The sequence below is a fragment of the Tribolium castaneum genome, chromosome 4 (assembly GCF_031307605.1).
Source record: "Tribolium castaneum strain GA2 chromosome 4, icTriCast1.1, whole genome shotgun sequence".
Lineage (NCBI taxonomy): Eukaryota > Metazoa > Arthropoda > Insecta > Coleoptera > Tenebrionidae > Tribolium > Tribolium castaneum.
The window spans coordinates 9744932-9766475 of record NC_087397.1 but is presented as its reverse complement, the minus strand read 5'-3'; the positions used below and the strand labels follow the sequence as shown (position 1 = coordinate 9766475).

General features: G+C 30.0%; 1 protein-coding gene and 1 long non-coding RNA gene across 4 annotated transcripts; one reads left to right on the top strand and one right to left on the bottom strand.

Moving 5' to 3' along the window:
- The first annotated feature begins 12203 nt into the window (after positions 1-12203).
- AP-1sigma (Adaptor Protein complex 1, sigma subunit) lies at positions 12204-17595 on the top strand. 3 transcript variants are annotated; one of them, XR_010333713.1, is made up of 6 exons: positions 12205-12368; positions 12420-12598; positions 12649-12757; positions 12804-12941; positions 16409-16968; positions 17060-17595. XR_010333713.1 is itself a non-coding variant. In XM_064356164.1 (5 exons), exons 1-5 carry the CDS (start codon positions 12366-12368, stop codon positions 13210-13212), a joined length of 447 nt encoding a protein of 148 aa, XP_064212234.1. In that variant the 5' UTR covers positions 12204-12365; the 3' UTR covers positions 13213-16257. The 3 variants fall into 3 exon arrangements, 2 of the variants coding, with proteins under 2 accessions (XP_064212234.1, XP_971073.1); XM_064356164.1 differs by lacking the exons at positions 16409-16968; positions 17060-17595 and adding an exon at positions 13195-16257 and having other exon boundaries at positions 12204-12368; XM_965980.4 differs by lacking the exon at positions 16409-16968 and having other exon boundaries at positions 12206-12368.
- An 849-nt stretch (positions 17596-18444) lies between these two features.
- On the bottom strand, positions 18445-20674 carry LOC135265961 (uncharacterized). The gene is made up of 3 exons (XR_010333863.1): positions 20568-20674; positions 20185-20520; positions 18445-20131 (listed from the first exon to the last, which is right to left on the bottom strand). It is a non-coding gene; the product is annotated as an uncharacterized LOC135265961 (long non-coding RNA).
- Positions 20675-21544: the final 870 nt, after the last annotated feature.

Here is a 21544-nt window from a genome sequence, read left to right as displayed (position 1 = left end):
ATAATTTTACGGCTGTAAAAAACAATCAACAATGTTATATTTAAGGATTGCTCTAATTGGTCAAATTAGTCAATAACTAATTTGTCCGGCAAGAACCACGTGGAGGTTTAGAGCATTCTTGCCAGGAAAAAAGGATATAAGGATGAGGTAAACAATGATTATTTGAAAATGAAGGGAATAAAAGAATTATTGGTTTGTGAAATGAAAAAATAGTACACAAAAATCAAAGTTTTTTCACTTGGCGTTAAATAAATGCTCTCACCTTTATACTGCATCTGCTACCATTTGTAGCAAAACCTAAAAAATAAATTAAAAACACAACCAACAAAAAAAATTAATTTGTAGGAAAGTTACAAGCGACATTAATAAATATTATACAGAATAAAGGATACACAATACGGTATAATATATGGCACACAAGCTATTAAATTCAACACATCACAAGACAAAACGCAAAAAAATGCACCTACCTTCATATGGCTTCTGCGTTGGCTACTGTTTGTAGCAAGACATTAAAAAATAAAAACAACACCAATAAAAAATCTTTATTTGCATGAAAGTTACAACAAGCAACGTTTGTCAATATTAAACAAAATAAAAAATACACAATACGTTTTAATATGTGGCAATTCAAATTCAAAACTTCAGTAAATAAATACACCTACCTTCATATCGCTTCCACGTTGGCTACCGTTTGTAGCATAAAGAAATAATAATAATAAAAATGAAACCAAAAAAAAATGTTTAATTGCATTAAATTTTGAGCAAGCCACTTTCATTCATTGAAATTAAAGACAAAATTATTACGTGGCAATAAATTGTTTGAGTGTTTGATTTAATTTTTAGTTACTGAATTTAAAATGAGTCACTCAAACTATGACTTTTCAACACCGTATTTAGAGTCGGTGTATACGACATTGTAATTGCAATTAAATTTTATGAAATTATTGGTTTGTGAAATAAATAAATACGACACAACAATAAAATGGACGTACCTGTATATCGCTTCCACGTTGGCTACCGTTTGTAGCATAAAAAAAAATTAAAAACAACGCCAAAAAAGCTTTATTTGCATTAAATTTTGAGCAAGTGACTTTATCGATTGAAATTAAAGACGAAATCAGTACGCGACAATAAATTATTTGAGTGTTTTATTTTATTTATAAGTTACTGAATTTAAAATGTGTCACTCAAAATTTCACTTTTCAACACCGCATTTAGAGCCGGTGTACACAACATTTTAATTGCAATTAAGTTTTAAGAAAATATTGGTTTGTGAAATAAAAACAATACGACACAACAATAAAATGGACGTACCTGTATATCGCTTCCACGTTGGCTACCGTTTGTAGCATAAAAAAAAATTAAAAACAACGCCAAAAAAGCTTTATTTGCATTAAATTTTGAGCAAGTGACTTTATCGATTGAAATTAAAGACGAAATCAGTACGCGACAATAAATTATTTGAGTGTTTTATTTTATTTAGCTACTGAATTTAAAATGTGTCACTCAAAATTTCACTTTTCAACACCGCATTTAGAGCCGGTGTACACAACATTTTAATTGCAATTAAGTTTTAAGAAAATATTGGTTTGTGAAATAAAAACAATACGACACAACAATAAAATGGACGTACCTGTATATCGCTTCCACGTTGGCTACCGTTTGTAGCATAAAAAAAAATTAAAAACAACGCCAAAAAAGCTTTATTTGCATTAAATTTTGAGCAAGTGACTTTATCGATTGAAATTAAAGACAAAATCAGTACGCGACGATAAATTATTTGAGTGTTTTATGTTATTTATAAGTTACTGAATTTAAAATGTGTCACTCAAACTATGACTTTTCAACACCGCATTTAGAGCCGGTGTACACAACATTTTAATTGCAATTAAGTTTTAAGAAAATATTGGTTTGTGAAATAAAAACAATACGACACAACAATAAAATGGACGTACCTGTATATCGCTTCCACGTTGGCTACCGTTTGTAGCATAAAAAAAAATTAAAAACAACGCCAAAAAAGCTTTATTTGCATTAAATTTTGAGCAAGTGACTTTATCGATTGAAATTAAAGACAAAATCAGTACGCGACGATAAATTATTTGAGTGTTTTATGTTATTTATAAGTTACTGAATTTAAAATGTGTCACTCAAACTATGACTTTTCAACACCGCATTTAGAGCCGGTGTACACAACATTTTAATTGCAATTAAGTTTTAAGAAAATATTGGTTTGTGAAATAAAAACAATACGACACAACAATAAAATGGACGTACCTGTATATCGCTTCCACGTTGGCTACCGTTTGTAGCATTAAAAAAAATTAAAAACAACGCCAAAAATGCTTTATTTGCATTAAATTTTGAGCAAGTGACTTTATCGATTGAAATTAAAGACGAAATCAGTACGCGACAATAAATTATTTGAGTGTTTTATTTTATTTATAAGTTACTGAATTTAAAATGTGTCACTCAAAATTTCACTTTTCAACACCGCATTTAGAGCCGGTGTACACAACATTTTAATTGCAATTAAGTTTTAAGAAAATATTGGTTTGTGAAATAAAAACAATACGACACAACAATAAAATGGACGTACCTGTATATCGCTTCCACGTTGGCTACCGTTTGTAGCATAAAAAAAATTAAAAACAATGCCAAAAGAGCTTTATTTGCATTAAATTTTGAGCAAGTGACTTTATCGATTGAAATTAAAGACGAAATCAGTACGCGACGATAAATTATTTGAGTGTTTTATGTTATTTATAAGTTACTGAATTTAAAATATTTCACTCAAACTATAACTTTTCAACACCGCATTTAGAGCTGGTGTACACAAGATTATAATTGCAATTAAGTTTTAAGAAAATATTGGTTTGTGAAATAAAAACAATACGACACAACAATAAAATGGACGTACCTGTATATCGCTTCCACGTTGGCTACCGTTTGTAGCATTAAAAAAAATTAAAAACAACGCCAAAAATGCTTTATTTGCATTAAATTTTGAGCAAGTGACTTTATCGATTGAAATTAAAGACGAAATCAGTACGCGACAATAAATTATTTGAGTGTTTTATTTTATTTATAAGTTACTGAATTTAAAATGTGTCACTCAAAATTTCACTTTTCAACACCGCATTTAGAGCCGGTGTACACAACATTTTAATTGCAATTAAGTTTTAAGAAAATATTGGTTTGTGAAATAAAAACAATACGACACAACAATAAAATGGACGTACCTGTATATCGCTTCCACGTTGGCTACCGTTTGTAGCATAAAAAAAAATTAAAAACAACGCCAAAAAAGCTTTATTTGCATTAAATTTTGAGCAAGTGACTTTATCGATTGAAATTAAAGACGAAATCAGTACGCGACAATAAATTATTTGAGTGTTTTATTTTATTTAGCTACTGAATTTAAAATGTGTCACTCAAAATTTCACTTTTCAACACCGCATTTAGAGCCGGTGTACACAACATTTTAATTGCAATTAAGTTTTAAGAAAATATTGGTTTGTGAAATAAAAACAATACGACACAACAATAAAATGGACGTACCTGTATATCGCTTCCACGTTGGCTACCGTTTGTAGCATAAAAAAAAATTAAAAACAACGCCAAAAAAGCTTTATTTGCATTAAATTTTGAGCAAGTGACTTTATCGATTGAAATTAAAGACAAAATCAGTACGCGACGATAAATTATTTGAGTGTTTTATGTTATTTATAAGTTACTGAATTTAAAATGTGTCACTCAAACTATGACTTTTCAACACCGCATTTAGAGCCGGTGTACACAACATTTTAATTGCAATTAAGTTTTAAGAAAATATTGGTTTGTGAAATAAAAACAATACGACACAACAATAAAATGGACGTACCTGTATATCGCTTCCACGTTGGCTACCGTTTGTAGCATAAAAAAAAATTAAAAACAACGCCAAAAAAGCTTTATTTGCATTAAATTTTGAGCAAGTGACTTTATCGATTGAAATTAAAGACGAAATCAGTACGCGACAATAAATTATTTGAGTGTTTTATTTTATTTATAAGTTACTGAATTTAAAATGTGTCACTCAAACTATGACTTTTCAACACCGCATTTAGAGCCGGTGTACACAACATTTTAATTGCAATTAAGTTTTAAGAAAATATTGGTTTGTGAAATAAAAACAATACGACACAACAATAAAATGGACGTACCTGTATATCGCTTCCACGTTGGCTACCGTTTGTAGCATAAAAAAAAATTAAAAACAACGCCAAAAAAGCTTTATTTGCATTAAATTTTGAGCAAGTGACTTTATCGATTGAAATTAAAGACGAAATCAGTACGCGACAATAAATTATTTGAGTGTTTTATTTTATTTATAAGTTACTGAATTTAAAATGTGTCACTCAAAATTTCACTTTTCAACACCGCATTTAGAGCCGGTGTACACAACATTTTAATTGCAATTAAGTTTTAAGAAAATATTGGTTTGTGAAATAAAAACAATACGACACAACAATAAAATGGACGTACCTGTATATCGCTTCCACGTTGGCTACCGTTTGTAGCATTAAAAAAAATTAAAAACAACGCCAAAAATGCTTTATTTGCATTAAATTTTGAGCAAGTGACTTTATCGATTGAAATTAAAGACGAAATCAGTACGCGACAATAAATTATTTGAGTGTTTTATTTTATTTAGCTACTGAATTTAAAATGTGTCACTCAAAATTTCACTTTTCAACACCGCATTTAGAGCCGGTGTACACAACATTTTAATTGCAATTAAGTTTTAAGAAAATATTGGTTTGTGAAATAAAAACAATACGACACAACAATAAAATGGACGTACCTGTATATCGCTTCCACGTTGGCTACCGTTTGTAGCATTAAAAAAAATTAAAAACAACGCCAAAAAAGCTTTATTTGCATTAAATTTTGAGCAAGTGACTTTATCGATTGAAATTAAAGACGAAATCAGTACGCGACGATAAATTATTTGAGTGTTTTATGTTATTTATAAGTTACTGAATTTAAAATGTGTCACTCAAACTATGACTTTTCAACACCGCATTTAGAGCCGGTGTACACAACATTTTAATTGCAATTAAGTTTTAAGAAAATATTGGTTTGTGAAATAAAAACAATACGACACAACAATAAAATGGACGTACCTGTATATCGCTTTCACGTTGGCTACCGTTTGTAGCATTAAAAAAAATTAAAAACAACGCCAAAAAAGCTTTATTTGCATTAAATTTTGAGCAAGTGACTTTATCGATTGAAATTAAAGACGAAATCAGTACGCGACGATAAATTATTTGAGTGTTTTATGTTATTTATAAGTTACTGAATTTAAAATGTGTCACTCAAACTATGACTTTTCAACACCGCATTTAGAGCCGGTGTACACAACATTTTAATTGCAATTAAGTTTTAAGAAAATATTGGTTTGTGAAATAAAAACAATACGACACAACAATAAAATGGACGTACCTGTATATCGCTTCCACGTTGGCTACCGTTTGTAGCATTAAAAAAAATTAAAAACAACGCCAAAAAAGCTTTATTTGCATTAAATTTTGAGCAAGTGACTTTATCGATTGAAATTAAAGACGAAATCAGTACGCGACGATAAATTATTTGAGTGTTTTATTTTATTTAGCTACTGAATTTAAAATGTGTCACTCAAACTATGACTTTTCAACACCGCATTTAGAGCCGGTGTACACAACATTTTAATTGCAATTAAGTTTTAAGAAAATATTGGTTTGTGAAATAAAAACAATACGACACAACAATAAAATGGACGTACCTGTATATCGCTTTCACGTTGGCTACCGTTTGTAGCATTAAAAAAAATTAATAACAACGCCAAAAAAGCTTTATTTGCATTAAATTTTGAGCAAGTGACTTTATCGATTGAAATTAAAGACGAAATCAGTACGCGACGATAAATTATTTGAGTGTTTTATTTTATTTATAGTTACTGAATTTAAAATGTGTCACTCAAACTATGACTTTTCAACACCGCATTTAGAGCTGGTGTACACAAGATTATAATTGCAATTAAGTTTTAAGAAAATATTGGTTTGTGAAATAAAAACAATACGACACAACAATAAAATGGACGTACCTGTATATCGCTTCTACGATGGCTACCGTTTGTAGCATTAAAAAAAATTAAAAACAATGCCAAAAGAGCTTTATTTGCATTAAATTTTGAGCAAGTGACTTTATCGATTGAAATTAAAGACGAAATCAGTACGCGACAATAAATTATTTGAGTGTTTTATTTTATTTATAAGTTACTGAATTTAAAATGTGTCACTCAAAATTTCACTTTTCAACACCGCATTTAGAGCCGGTGTACACAACATTTTAATTGCAATTAAGTTTTAAGAAAATATTGGTTTGTGAAATAAAAACAATACGACACAACAATAAAATGGACGTACCTGTATATCGCTTCCACGTTGGCTACCGTTTGTAGCATAAAAAAAATTAAAAACAATGCCAAAAGAGCTTTATTTGCATTAAATATTGAGCAAGTGACTTTATCGATTGAAATTAAAGACGAAATCAGTACGCGACGATAAATTATTTGAGTGTTTTATTTTATTTATAGTTACTGAATTTAAAATGTGTCACTCAAACTATGACTTTTCAACACCGCATTTAGAGCCGGTGTACACAACATTTTAATTGCAATTAAATTTTAAGGAAATATTGGTTTGTGAAATAAAAACAATACGACACAACAATAAAATGGACGTACCTGTATATCGCTTCCACGTTGGCTACCGTTTGTAGCATTAAAAAAAATTAAAAACAACACCAATAAAAAAAACTTTATTTGCATGAAAATTACAAGCGACATAATTTTACGGCTGTAAAAAACAATCAACAATGTTATATTTAAGGATTGCTCTAATTGGTCAAATTAGTCAATAACTAATTTGTCCGGCAAGAACCACGTGGAGGTTTAGAGCATTCTTGCCAGGAAAAAAGGATATAAGGATGAGGTAAACAATGATTATTTGAAAATGAAGGGAATAAAAGAATTATTGGTTTGTGAAATGAAAAAATAGTACACAAAAATCAAAGTTTTTTCACTTGGCGTTAAATAAATGCTCTCACCTTTATACTGCATCTGCTACCATTTGTAGCAAAACCTAAAAAATAAATTAAAAACACAACCAACAAAAAAAATTAATTTGTAGGAAAGTTACAAGCGACATTAATAAATATTATACAGAATAAAGGATACACAATACGGTATAATATATGGCACACAAGCTATTAAATTCAACACATCACAAGACAAAACGCAAAAAAATGCACCTACCTTCATATGGCTTCTGCGTTGGCTACTGTTTGTAGCAAGACATTAAAAAATAAAAACAACACCAATAAAAAATCTTTATTTGCATGAAAGTTACAACAAGCAACGTTTGTCAATATTAAACAAAATAAAAAATACACAATACGTTTTAATATGTGGCAATTCAAATTCAAAACTTCAGTAAATAAATACACCTACCTTCATATCGCTTCCACGTTGGCTACCGTTTGTAGCATAAAGAAATAATAATAATAAAAATGAAACCAAAAAAAAATGTTTAATTGCATTAAATTTTGAGCAAGCCACTTTCATTCATTGAAATTAAAGACAAAATTATTACGTGGCAATAAATTGTTTGAGTGTTTGATTTAATTTTTAGTTACTGAATTTAAAATGAGTCACTCAAACTATGACTTTTCAACACCGTATTTAGAGCCGGTGTATACGACATTGTAATTGCAATTAAATTTTATGAAATTATTGGTTTGTGAAATAAATAAATTCGACACAACAATAAAATGGACGTACCTGTATATCGCTTCCACGTTGGCTACCGTTTGTAGCATAAAGAAATAATAATAATAATAATAAAAATGAAACCAAAAAAATGTTTATTTGCATTAAATTTTGAGCAAGCCACTTTCATTCATTGAAATTAAAGACAAAATTATTACGTGGCAATAAATTGTTTGAGTGTTTTATTTTGTTATTTACTGAATTTAAAATGTGTCACTCAAACTATGATTTTTCAACACCGCATTTAGAGCGGGTGTACACAACATTTTAATTGCAATTAAGTTTTAAGAAAATATTGGTTTGTGAAATAAAAACAATACGACACAACAATAAAATGGACGTACCTGTATATCGCTTCCACGTTGGCTACCGTTTGTAGCATTAAAAAAATTAAAAACAACGCCAAAAAAGCTTTATTTGCATTAAATTTTGATCAAGTGACTTTATCGATTGAAATTAAAGACGAAATCAGTACGCGACAATAAATTATTTGAGTGTTTTATTTTATTCATAAGTTACTGAATTTAAAATGTGTCACTCAAAATTTCACTTTTCAACACCGCATTTAGAGCCGGTGTACACAACATTTTAATTGCAATTAAGTTTTAAGAAAATATTGGTTTGTGAAATAAAAACAATACGACACAACAATAAAATGGACCTACCTTCATATCGCTTCCACGTTGGCTACCGTTTGTAGCATTAAAAAAAATTAAAAACAACGCCAAAAAAGCTTTATTTGCATTAAATTTTGAGCAAGTGACTTTATCGATTGAAATTAAAGGCGAAATCAGTACGCGACGATAAATTATTTGAGTGTTTTATTTTATTCATAAGTTACTGAATTTAAAATGTGTCACTCAAAATTTTACTTTTCAACACCGCATTTAGAGCCGGTGTACACAACATTTTAATTGCAATTAAGTTTTAAAAAAATATTGGTTTGTGAAATAAAAACAATACGACACAACAATAAAATGGACCTACCTTCATATCGCTTCCACGTTGGCTACCGTTTGTAGCATTAAAAAAAATTAAAAACAACGCCAAAAAAGCTTTATTTGCATTAAATTTTGATCAAGTGACTTTATCGATTGAAATTAAAGACGAAATCAGTACGCGACAATAAATTATTTGAGTGTTTTATTTTATTCATAAGTTACTGAATTTAAAATGTGTCACTCAAAATTTCACTTTTCAACACCGCATTTAGAGCCGGTGTACACAACATTTTAATTGCAATTAAGTTTTAAGAAAATATTGGTTTGTGAAATAAAAACAATACGACACAACAATAAAATGGACCTACCTTCGTATCGCTTCCACGTTGGCTACCGTTTGTAGCATTAAAAAAATTAAAAACAATGCCAAAAGAGCTTTATTTGCATTAAATTTTGAGCAAGTGACTTTATCGATTGAAATTAAAGACGAAATCAGTACGCGACGATAAATTATTTGAGTGTTTTATTTTATTTATAAGTTACTGAATTTAAAATGTTTCACTCAAACTATAACTTTTCAACACCGCATTTAGAGCTGGTGTACACAAGATTATAATTGCAATTAAGTTTTAAGGAAATATTGGTTTGTGAAATAAAAACAATACGACACAACAATAAAATGGACGTACCTGTATATCGCTTCTACGTTGGCTACCGTTTGTAGCATTAAAAAAAATTAAAAACAACGCCAAAAAAGCTATATTTGCATTAAATTTTGAGCAAGTGACTTTATGATTGAAATTAAAGACGAAATCAGTTCGTGACGATATATTATTTGAGTGTTTTATTTTATTTAGCTACTGAATTTAAAATGTGTCACTCAAACTATGACTTTTCAACAGCGCATTTAGAGCCGGTGTACACAACATTTTAATTGCAATTAAGTTTTAAGAAAATATTGGTTTGTGAAATAAAAACAATACGACATAACAATAAAATGGACCTACCTTCGTATCGCTTCCACGTTGGCTACAGTTTGTAGCATTAAAAAAATTAAAAACAATGCCAAAAAAGCGTTATTTGCATTAAATTTTGAGCATGTGACTTTATCGATTGAAATTAAAGACGAAATCAGTACGCGACTATAAATTATTTGAGTGTTTTATTTTATTTAGCTACTGAATTTAAAATGTGTCACTCAAACTATGAATTTTCAACACCGCATTAAAAAAATTAAAACGCACGTCTGCTACCGTTTGTAGCAAGATAATGAAAATAAATTAACCGCAAATAAAAAAAATGCACTGACCTTTGTCTTCTGTTCCGATGCCATCATCTTCTTAAACGGACCTACTTCAATAGAAGAAACAATAAAATTAGAACAATGTGCCCTTAAATTACTAGTTGAAAATATCACAGATTCGATTTAATTTTCTAAAAATAAATCCCTGCAAACTTACCCTTTAATCCGGATTGTCTTCTCCTTAAAGTCCATTCCATTGGCACTAACACACACACTAAACGCGATCACCGAATTTAAAATTTAAACCGAAAAATTTAGATTTGATTAAGCACACGTCCGTTCGCGACAACGGCAAGTAACAAACTGAATAAATTAAACGAAACGGCACAATAATTATTTAAATAAACCGCCTCGCCTCCCGCTCCCGATGTGACCCGTGCCACTGCTCGCTGTCGACTGCTCCGCCCTCGCCGCCTGCGCCGCACACCTAACCTCGGGACACGTCACGGATGTGACGTCACATAAGTCTAAAACAGTTCATCACCAGAAATATTCACCGGCCCAATCCGTCAAATTTAAAAACATTCATACACAGAATTATTCAAAATAGAACAGCATTGATCTAGAAAAATTAATTACGACAAATGTATTTGTCTATAAACGTCTAAAATTATAAAAGTTTCGCATGCAGTTAATGGAAAAATGAAAATGCATGTTTTTATTTAAACAGAAAGTGGCAATGTAAAATTTTGGTGCAAAAATTAGAGGTATCGCAATGCGTATAGCCACAAATTGTTTGTTTGGTTTGTTTTGTTGAAAATTCGGTAGGTTCGAAAAGTAGGGTTATGTTGTTACCTGCATACGACAAAATTTACACTTTTATCCATTTCTGCCTTTTCAGAGCGTTATGATAGGATATTTAGGGCAGAAATATCAACCTTGCGTCAAAAATTTATGTGCTATTGCCAGATAGAGACAAAAGTTCAGAAAGTATGGTTATGTTCTCTTCTAAGATGTTAAATTATAACTTTAATGGATTTTGTGTGGTTTTCTGCACTTTTAGAGCGTTATTAATTCTTATTGAATATGTTATGGGCAGATAAATCTACCTTGAGTCAACGACATAAACTTCGGTGAGATTGAAATGTATAAAGGGCAAAAATGAACTTTTCGTGTTAAACATTTTGATGAAAAAGGGCGTTTAATCGTTTATAAAAGGCATGTTAAGGTGTCTTAAGTTGGCCACATAATAAAACATAAAGTACAACTTTTCTAAAAAGCATTTTGCAAAACTCTTATTCATTATTTTCACTATTTTTCTCCTTTTCTTTGTGCAAACGAGCCGGTGATGTGAAATTTTGGTGTGAAAATTAGTGGTATTGCATCAAATTGTGTTAATTTTAGGTCTCCAGAAAATTCGGTTTTAAAAGTAGGGTTATGTTATAATTTGTAAATGTGAAATCTTTCACTTTTATAGATTTTGTGTTCTTTTCTGCTCTTTTAGAGCGTTATTAATTATTATTAAATATGTTACGTACAGATAAATCTACGTTTAAGTCAACGACATAAACTTCAGTGTGATTTATTGAAATGTATTTAAGGCAAAAATGAATTTTTCGTGTTAAACATTTTTATGAAAAAGGGTGTTTAATCGTTCATAAAGAGCGTGTTAACGTGTGTTAAGTTTACCACGTAATAAAACATAAAGTACAACAACTTTTCTATAAAAGCACTTTGCAAAACTCTTATTCATTATTTTCACTATTTTCCTCCTTTCCTTTTCGTTAAGGTCCCAAGGGGTGTTTGTCCAAACATGTTGTTTTACAGTCGAAGGCCCTATCGAAGGGCTTAATTTTTTGCAAAAATAAAGAAAATTGCAGGATATAAAGGGGGTGAAAAAAATCAGTTTGCATTGCTTGAATATGAGAATAAAAAGTGCAGAAATTAAATGCAGTTAAGTTTTAATTTGTATTAGAAACACATTAGAATGGTCAGATGTTTTACAAATGTGATATGCAAGTCAGCGTAACAGCTTATTGATGTTTTTATAATGATTTACGATTATTTTGATAATTTTCCTGGTGTGAACTTGGCTGTAGAAAACGAGCAGCGATTGTCTGGTCGACTGTAATGTTCATGGACTTATCTTCGGTTGGGATTTTTGGTTTTTCACCATAAATAACCAAAAAACGTTACCTGTCACAAATAAACGTCATTTGAGTTTTTCGTGTTTATTACGTGAGGTGTGCACGGTTTTGTTCCTAATTTATTCCTATATGTGGTGAAAAAAGTAGATGTTTGTATAACCGGCCCCCTTCAAACGATGGTATGTACAGTTTGCAACTCGTCACGAGCCCCAACAAGTGGAGTATTTCAGATGCAGTTTATGCTACTATTCAGCCGACAAGGCAAATTGCGTCTGCAAAAATGGTACGTCGCACACCCCGACAAATTGAAAAAGAAAATAACGCGGGAGTTAATCACCACAATCTTGGCTCGTAAACCAAAAATGTGCAGTTTCCTGGAGTGGCGAGATTTGAAAATCGTCTACAAACGGTAGTAAATCGCTGGGGTTGCAATTGTGTGTCTTGATTGTATTTGTGCAGGTACGCCAGTTTGTATTTTTGTTGTGCTATCGAGCAGGAAGACAACGAGTTGCTCACTTTGGAGGTAATTCACAGATATGTCGAGTTGCTTGATAAATATTTTGGAAGTGTAAGTGTGAAAATTGTGCCGAATTTTGCCTGACAGGGGGTTGTAGGTGTGCGAGCTCGATATAATTTTCAACTTTGAGAAAGCTTATTTCATACTTGATGAGCTTCTACTTGGAGGAGAGATTCAGGAAACTAGCAAGAAGACAATTCTTAAAGCAATCGCAGCTCAGGATCTTCTACAAGAGGTTAGTCATGGGAATATAGAGTTGTGATTTTGACGCTAACACTTGGACCTCTTTTTTATTCTTTGTTTAATTTTATTGCCATAAAAAACTGAACAAATTTACTTAATGATAAACGGGAGGGTAATGTCCAGATGTTAGTAACGTTTCATTTTTTTCTTTCTCTAGCTCTGTTGCACTGTCAATGTAATCATCACTACGTGCTTGACATGTATATGTTTTTGTTACCTGTTATTTTTTATTTTGTGCACTCAAGGATCTAAACGACAATTGATCGTCAGTTTGCCATATGTTCGTAAAGTAATGCTTCAAGGTTTTTAGCGTAAAGACTTTTAAAATTTAGGATAATTTTATTGAATATGTGATGCCATTAGGTACAAAAATTTTAACACGCATTATCGGACGTGACGTCTACTTTTATTACGGTAGGTTAGTTACTTGAAGCCAAACAAACAATTCCACTAATCTTGTGATCAGAATTTGCGCAAAATTTCACGGGAAAAGTGAAGTTTTAATTTGAAAAAAGTAATGTTTTAGGAGAAATTAAAACAAAAATTGTTTCTTATAAAAAGGATAAATATTATAGAGGAACGTTATTTTTGACTTTTATTGGAAACTTTTTGGGAAATTCAAAGAAACTTAACGTAAAATTACTTGACGATTCCAATCTTTTTCTATTTTTGTTCTACATTTCGTATTTTTGGAGAAAAAAATTAATTAGAAATATATTTTAGAAATTGATAAATATAGCACTTTTAATTAGTTAATTATCCATTTCTGAACAAAAATTTGTGGGATTTAGTCAAAATTATGCAAATAATCTGAATAAAACAACTTGGTCAAAATTTTTATTTACTTATATGTCAATAAAAAAAAGAATCAAGGTCATAACCAAAAATTTATGTCAAAGGAACACCCACCTGTTTAACATAAAATTGTCTGAGGATTCTAAATCTGTCCCCATTTTTGTTATAAGATCTTTTGTTTTGGAGATATTTATACATAAAATACAACAGTCGATTTCAATTCTTCCATTTTTTTAATAAAAAGAAATAATTAATCTAAAACTATTTGTAGCACTTTTAACTAATTAATAATTATCTATTGCTTGGCAAAATTTTGTGGCATTCAAGTCAAATTTGTGCAAATAAACCGAATAAAACAACTTAGTCAAAAATTTTATTTAATTATCTACAAAAAAAAAATCATCAAGATCACAATAATTGAAAATTGATGTCAAAGGTATGTTTATTTGACGTAAAATTGTCAGAGGATTCTAAATTTGTCTTTATTAGTTTTGAAGATATTACACGAAATACAGTAGATTTTAATTTTCCGTCTTACAAAAAAAAAATAGAAATTATTTACTTATCTGCTAATAAAAAAATCAATAACAATAACCGATTTTTTTCCAAAACTATGTCTATTTGACGTAAAATTGTCTGAGGATTCCGAATCTGTCTTTATTTTTTTTTATAAAATTCTTAGTTCTTGAGATATTAGATGAAATAAAGTTGATTTTAATTTTTCCATTTTACAAAAAAAGTAAAAAAAACTGAAATAATTAATCTAAAACGACTTGTAGCACTTGACTAAATATTAATTATTTATCACTGGGCAAAATTTTGTGGCATTCGAGTTAGAATTGTGCAAATAAACTGAACAAAACAACTTAGTAAAAAATTTTCTTTTACTTTTCTACAAATAAAAAAAAATCATCAAGATTACAATAACTGAAAATTGAAATCAAAAGAATGTCTGTTTGACGTAAAATTGTCTAAGGATTCCAAATCTGTCCTCATTTTTGGTATAACATTTATAGTTTTCGAGATATTCCATGAAATATAATCGATTTTAATTCTTCTATTTTACAAAAACTAAAAAAAAATATACTAAAAGAAATAATTGATCTAAAACGACTTGAAACACTTTTAACTAATTAATAATTATCTATTACTGGGCAAAATTTTGTGGCTTTCGAGTTAGAATTGTGCAAATAAACCGAATAAAACAACTTAGTCAAAAAAATTATATTTACTTGTGTATTTACAAACAAAAAAGTGATCAAGATCACAATAACCAAAAATTTATGAAAAATGTATGCCTATTTGACGTAAAACTGTCTAGGAATTCTAAATCTGTTCTCAATTTTGTTATAAAATTCGTAGTTTTGAAAAACAAAAAATAATCATATTAGAATTTTATCTAAAACGACTTTTAGCACTTTCAACTAGTTAATTAGCTATTTCTGAGCAAAATTTTGTTGCAATTGAGTCAAAATTATACAAAAATTCGAATAAAATAAACTTGGTTAAATTTTTTATTTACTTATCTGCTAATAAAAATTTATCACGATTACAGTATTGAAAATTTAGGTTGAAAATACGCTGTTTTAACGTAAAATTATCTGGAGATTCCTATCTGTTTTAATTTGTGTTCGACATGTAGTTTTGGAGAAATACGGTTGATTTTATTCTTTCATTCTACCAAAAATAAAAAAAATAATAGTAATTGATATAAATCGACACATAGCCAGCTCTAACTAATTAATTATCTATTACTGGGCAAAATTTTGTGGTAATAGAGTCAAAATTATGCTAATAATCTGAATAAAACAACTTGGTCAAAATTTTTATTTACATATCTTCCAATAAAAAAATCATCAAGATCAGAATAACCAAAAGTTCAGGACAAAAGTATGCCGATTTGTCATAAAATTGTCTGAGGATTCTAAATCTGTCTTCATTTTTGTTCTGCGATTCGTTTTTTCGAAATATTTGACAAAATAATGACAATTTTAGTGTTTGTTTAGCTTCAATTTTCTGACCTCCCTTAATAACTACGTCACACAGGTAACGCGTCAAGTCACCACTAGTTGTAGCTGACTGTGACCATTAAAAAACGGCTCAATAACCAGTAAGTGACTAAAATGCATGTACCGATTTTACTAAACTAAAACAAAATAATTGCATGATCGCATGTTGTATTTTAAAATGAAATGTAAACATTTATGGTGTAAGTAGACGAGCTAGTGCCACAAAAACTCTTCTGTTTATGAAAAAACGGCTTGGGATGACTTAACATAGCATGAGAACGTTCATACAAGCCTTTTTTTCTTAGCAGTAGTGATTGATGTCAAGACTGCTTTATAGTTAATTCAGTATTATCGATTCCATCCAAAAAAATTATTATTATAATAAAAAATACCTCAGCCAGACGTACTAATGATGCCAAAACTTTACGGCCAGTACGATGAAATTAATGTTTAAACTGTTAAGAACATGTACTTATATTGTTACAATAAATACGTTCAATAATATTTTTGTAGTTTGACTTGATGTAAATAATCGTATGGCTTTTGTATGTTCATAGGTGGTAGTATTGTTGCTTCCTGGGGAAACAAATGCATCATGTTCCTTGTTATGTTAATCTTGTAGTTATAGATAGTTTCTTATTATTCTTTCCTAAAGGATGAAGCGGTGGAAGGTGCTTTAAGGGACATTGGTTTGCTGTAACGGCGTACACGAGGGCACACAACACATGAGAAAATTTTCTACGATTCAAAACGATCTATTTTTTTACATTTTTTAAAACAACTCGGCAATAAATTGTTCACTCGGCTTGTTTGTCCACTCAAAACACTGGAAACAGATTATTTCTCTTGCCAAATTTGTAACTCCAACAGTATTGTCATTGTGTATTTTATATATTCACACATCATGAGACACCGTAATGTTTTCTTTCTCGCACCAGTTTTCCGCACATGTGATCGTCCATTGTACTGCAACGATTAGAACGACTAATTAATGTGCCATGTACTAATACTTTACTTTTATTCTGTTGGGTACTTGTAGTTGTACAATTCAGTATTTAATATATCCGTACAAGTAGATTTGTGCACTTAATAACATCCCTTTGCCCCTCTTTTGTATTTTTTCCTCGAAATTGCGGTCAACTTGTGTAAGATTTACCAATCAATATGAAAGTGGATAAATGAAGTGAAAGGTGCACGGAAGTCACAAAATTTTAGGTATGTGAGACTTTTATTTTATTATTTCTATGTTATCCACGTTCATATTGGTGTTTTATGTTTAAAACGTCTTATTTGTGATTTGTTGCAGGAGGAAACACCGCAAGGTTTCTTTGACGACCATGGCCTTGGATAATCACAATCGTCTGACCTAAGAACATTATAATATTCTTTTCTTCTTCTATTCTACATTTTTTCTTTACATGACATTTTTTTTTCAGTAGTTAGTAGAGTATTAAACTTGTTACTTTTTTATTTTTGTCGCTTTGTTTCTCTAAGGGTAAATATATATTTTTTAATTTTAAAACAGGTGCTGGTTGTAATAATAATTTGTTTTGTAAGCTCAACTCAATCAACTTCAAAAGTATTAAAGTAATGCTAGAACACAAAACGCTTATAAATATGTAGAGTAGTAGCAAATCAGGTTTGTAAATAGTTTTGACTAACAGTTAAAATTGATATTTTGTGCAATATTGTAAGACTTTGCATGTTTACAAATCTCAATAGTTAATTGATTAGCTTGTTGATGACTTAAACATTCCACTAGAATATTGTGTAAGTTTGTTTGCACTGTTTGCAGTAATGTTTTTTTGTATTAGAATTTGTATTAAAATTATTATTTTTTAATTTGTGTTTTTTTACCTTTACTAAACATTATTTACGCGGCTGTTAACTAGTTTTAAAGAGATGGAATCACCGCTTCTTTTTTTTGTTAATAATATACTTGTCTAATCCTTGAAATAAATTCCAAAATAATTTCAAATTATTATTTTAAAATATGCAATTACAGTAACCTGTAATGCTATACTTGTATAACTGGTTGCATAATGCTTGCATTTTTTGTAATTTTGGAGTACAAGTATCACGGGAAATTACCTAAACTTTTTTAGTTTTAAAAATATTTATAAAAATTTAAGAAAATCTGTGATTTACAAAATGCGAAATATCTTCGTTCCTGTAGGAGATAGAGGGGTGGTTCTGCCCTTTTGAAAAACCTACCGCCCCGTAGTATTCTTTCTGCGCTATCGAATGAAATAGGTTTCGTTCCCGTATCTCAATCAGGAACCGAAATACATTGCACATTTTTAAATCATAAATCGAAGTATATCACGTAATAGTGCTCCAAAAGTTGTGTGTGCATACAAAATTTGAAGTCGCTATAATAACAGGAAGTGTTTCAAATCTAAAAATAAAAACTTTAATTTCATGACATTTGATTTATTTTAAAATATGCAATTACAGTAACCTGTAATGTTTGTGTCCCCATCTCTTAATAAAATAGTTCTGCTATAATTTTAAACCAAAATGTGTATAAGCATTACAGGAATTCAAAAAAAATGTAAAGGTTTTCTTGCGTTTTTGTGATCCTGATACGAATTTTGGTTTAAAATTATTCCAGAATTATTTATCAAATTAGAACTCAAAAATTTACAGGTTACTGTAATCCGCTGTTTTAAAAAAATATGCAAGATGGTCACCTTCTTTTATAGAAATCTGTAAAATTGTACTTTGGTACCTCAAACCTAGATGCCACTAACAACGGATATCGACATTAAAACTGCAATTTTACAGAAACCTTTAATCTTTACCGTGACATGTCATTGTAAAACAGAAAGTTACAGTATTCTACAAATTTCTGGAAATTATTGCAAATACTTAAAATTGTGTAAAATTTGTAAACCTCGTAATTTTCTTAAACAAATCTATATTGTTATTGTATAAACGTTTTTATTACATCGCACTCCTGTAATCCTGGTGCAAAATATTATTTTAAAATTTTGCATTTTTTACTGCTTTTAGCTTTAGCGCTAAAGGAAATATTTTTGCAAAAACTTAAAAGGATTTGTGTTTATGTAAAAATTATAGAATCGATAAACATTATCTAGCGTTAACTCGTTCAAAAACCGTGGGTAAAACCTTTTAGCATTACTTTTTAATATTCACAAAGCATCTTTTGTGTCACCTTGTATTTGTAGGTACAAATATAAAAAAATCCAGTTCTAAATTAAATCGTACATTTAGAACCAGTTTACAGAACATGTTAATTGCAATTAAAATTAGGGTCGGTTTACAGAAAGCGAAATTTAGATTTAATTCAGAATTAAACTAATTCGAATTAAGTTAATTAGTAATACGCGCCTGTGCTGAATTATAGCTAACTGCCGGATACTTATTAACAAACTTCTTCCACAAATGTGTGAACCCTTAAAGCAAGACCATCAGCACTTCCGTAACACAAGACCACATTGATCTCATTTCAAAATTTGTTTAATTTTTCATAAGTCATACAATGACCTACTGATACACAAATCAAAACTAAACTAATAACAAACTAATCTGCACATAGTACCTACAGCGCACCGGCGATACCATAAGTTTTTACGCCTTTCTTATGCGATTTGCTTTTAATTTCTCGATTCTTTTAAATGGAGTTACCAATGGCGGACTCATCTTTTGTGCTTAAATAAGTAGGTACTAATTACAATGGTATTTTTTTAATAAAATATACACGTTTTATTTAAACTTTTCGCTTTGTTGACAGTGTTAAGCAAACTTAGTATTGTTTTTAGAACATAAAAATTGAGACAAGCATAACAATTTTAAAAGTAAAATTTGTAGCAATGTTGCAATTATTCTTGCTCGTACTGCATTACAGACGCGTTCTCCTTAACAATTTACCAACTGTAAATCTTTAATATGCTTTGAGAGATTTAAAAATATCAAATAAAATGAAAAAAAAGCCATTTTGTTTTCAATTGGCGCAACTGTACTTAATTAAAAAAAACTCACGGCTTAACATACGCCCCCTTCGCAAGGGCTTCTCTTCCGAACTAGAACAATCATAAATTTCGTTCTCGACAACGGATTAAAGCTCCTCTTAAAACCGTTATTATTGTTCGTATTTCGTATATTCGCTGTTATAACCAGTCTTGGAGGCTTAATTCCATTTTGCGTTAGATTTTACTCATTTTAAAATAGTAAGGCTCCACATACTCTGTATCGATTACTCGTTCGATTCTAAATTGCTTTTTTCGCGTTCCCCTGTATCCTCCAGTACTCTCTCGTCTTGTTTTGCCTTACTATTCCCCTGCAATCAAGTGTACCGCAAAACTGAGTCCTCGGAACCTCACAAGTTCGACGGTTTGAGGAAAGCTTTGAATTTCTGCACAAAACATAAATTCAAATATAATCCAGGCCTAGAAAATTTAAACTCACATTTGTCATAGTGTAACCATCCATTTTAGTGACTGTATAAATCCTAATCACCAGTACCATTCAGTACCATACAACCATTCTGGGTCGTTAACAAATTCTTCCTCTGGTATGGTAATTAAAGCCCATGCGAAAATTCAGCAACAGCAACAAAGGAAGTAACCAAACGTTCGGCAAAATGTGCCCCAACATAAATTCAAAGTCGGATTTTATTTCTTCAGTAGCATAATATGCAATAAGAGCAAACTCTTCAATGATGACAGAAATCAGGACAAAATTCACAAGTAAATAATGGCCCTGGAGTCGCACTTCGAGAACGACCCCACCAAGCCTAAAAAACTTAAAACAAACAAAAATTTAAAACCCAAAATGTGTATTATAATCACAGAAACATAAAAAGGTCTTTAAAATTAAAGACCTTCTGGCGTCCCTGTGATTCAGAACGAAGTTTACTTCAAAAATTTAGCAAGTTTTGACAGATTTTCATAGGCAACCAACAATACGGGAGTTTAAATAAATTAATTTTGGACTAAAACAAGGGTTCATATTAAATGCACAGTATTTTATTTAATCGACAAGTATTTTTGATCAGTAAAAATATTAAATAAACAATAAAAATAATAATTGCACAGAAAAAATAATAAATGCACAGTAAAAATAATAATTGCACAGTAAAAATAATAAATGCACAATAAATAATAGCATCTCAAAACTAGAGAGTGTAGGATTCCACATTTCCAGTTTTACGTTTTTGAGTGTAATCGTTTGAGGGGTATGTTTCCTTTTAGATCGCTGGGGCAAAACCCCAGCCAGCAGGCTACCAATTCTACGTTGTTATAGCTCCACAAAAACCCATATTCTACGTTTCGAATTTTATATTTAGGAGTTTAATCATTCGAGAGGTATGTTTCTATTTAGTTTGCTAGAACGAAGTCCCAGCCTGCAAGTTAGCTACTGAACGTTTATTATTTAAACTGTGCAAACTGAAACTAGATACTGTGCATATACGATTTTTTTACTAGGTAAATTTTAATAAAATACTATGCGTGGTTTAGCTGTTATTTAAATTTTTTACTGATAAAAATCGAATTTTTTTCTGATTGCTTTATTACTACCCATAGATCTTCGTAATTTCTGTAATCCTGTTAATCCAACATTATTATTATTTATTAAATTTTAAAATAGTACTCAAGAATTTACAGCTTCTTGGCTGTAATGATGACCACTTTTTTAAACTTTGTTTTAGTTAAAAAACTGTTTTAAAAAATACCCATATTAGCTGTTTCAAAACTATAAAAACGCATTTTACCGAATTATTTTTTAAATAAGATTGATAAAATTGTAAATAAGTTATTTCTGTTAT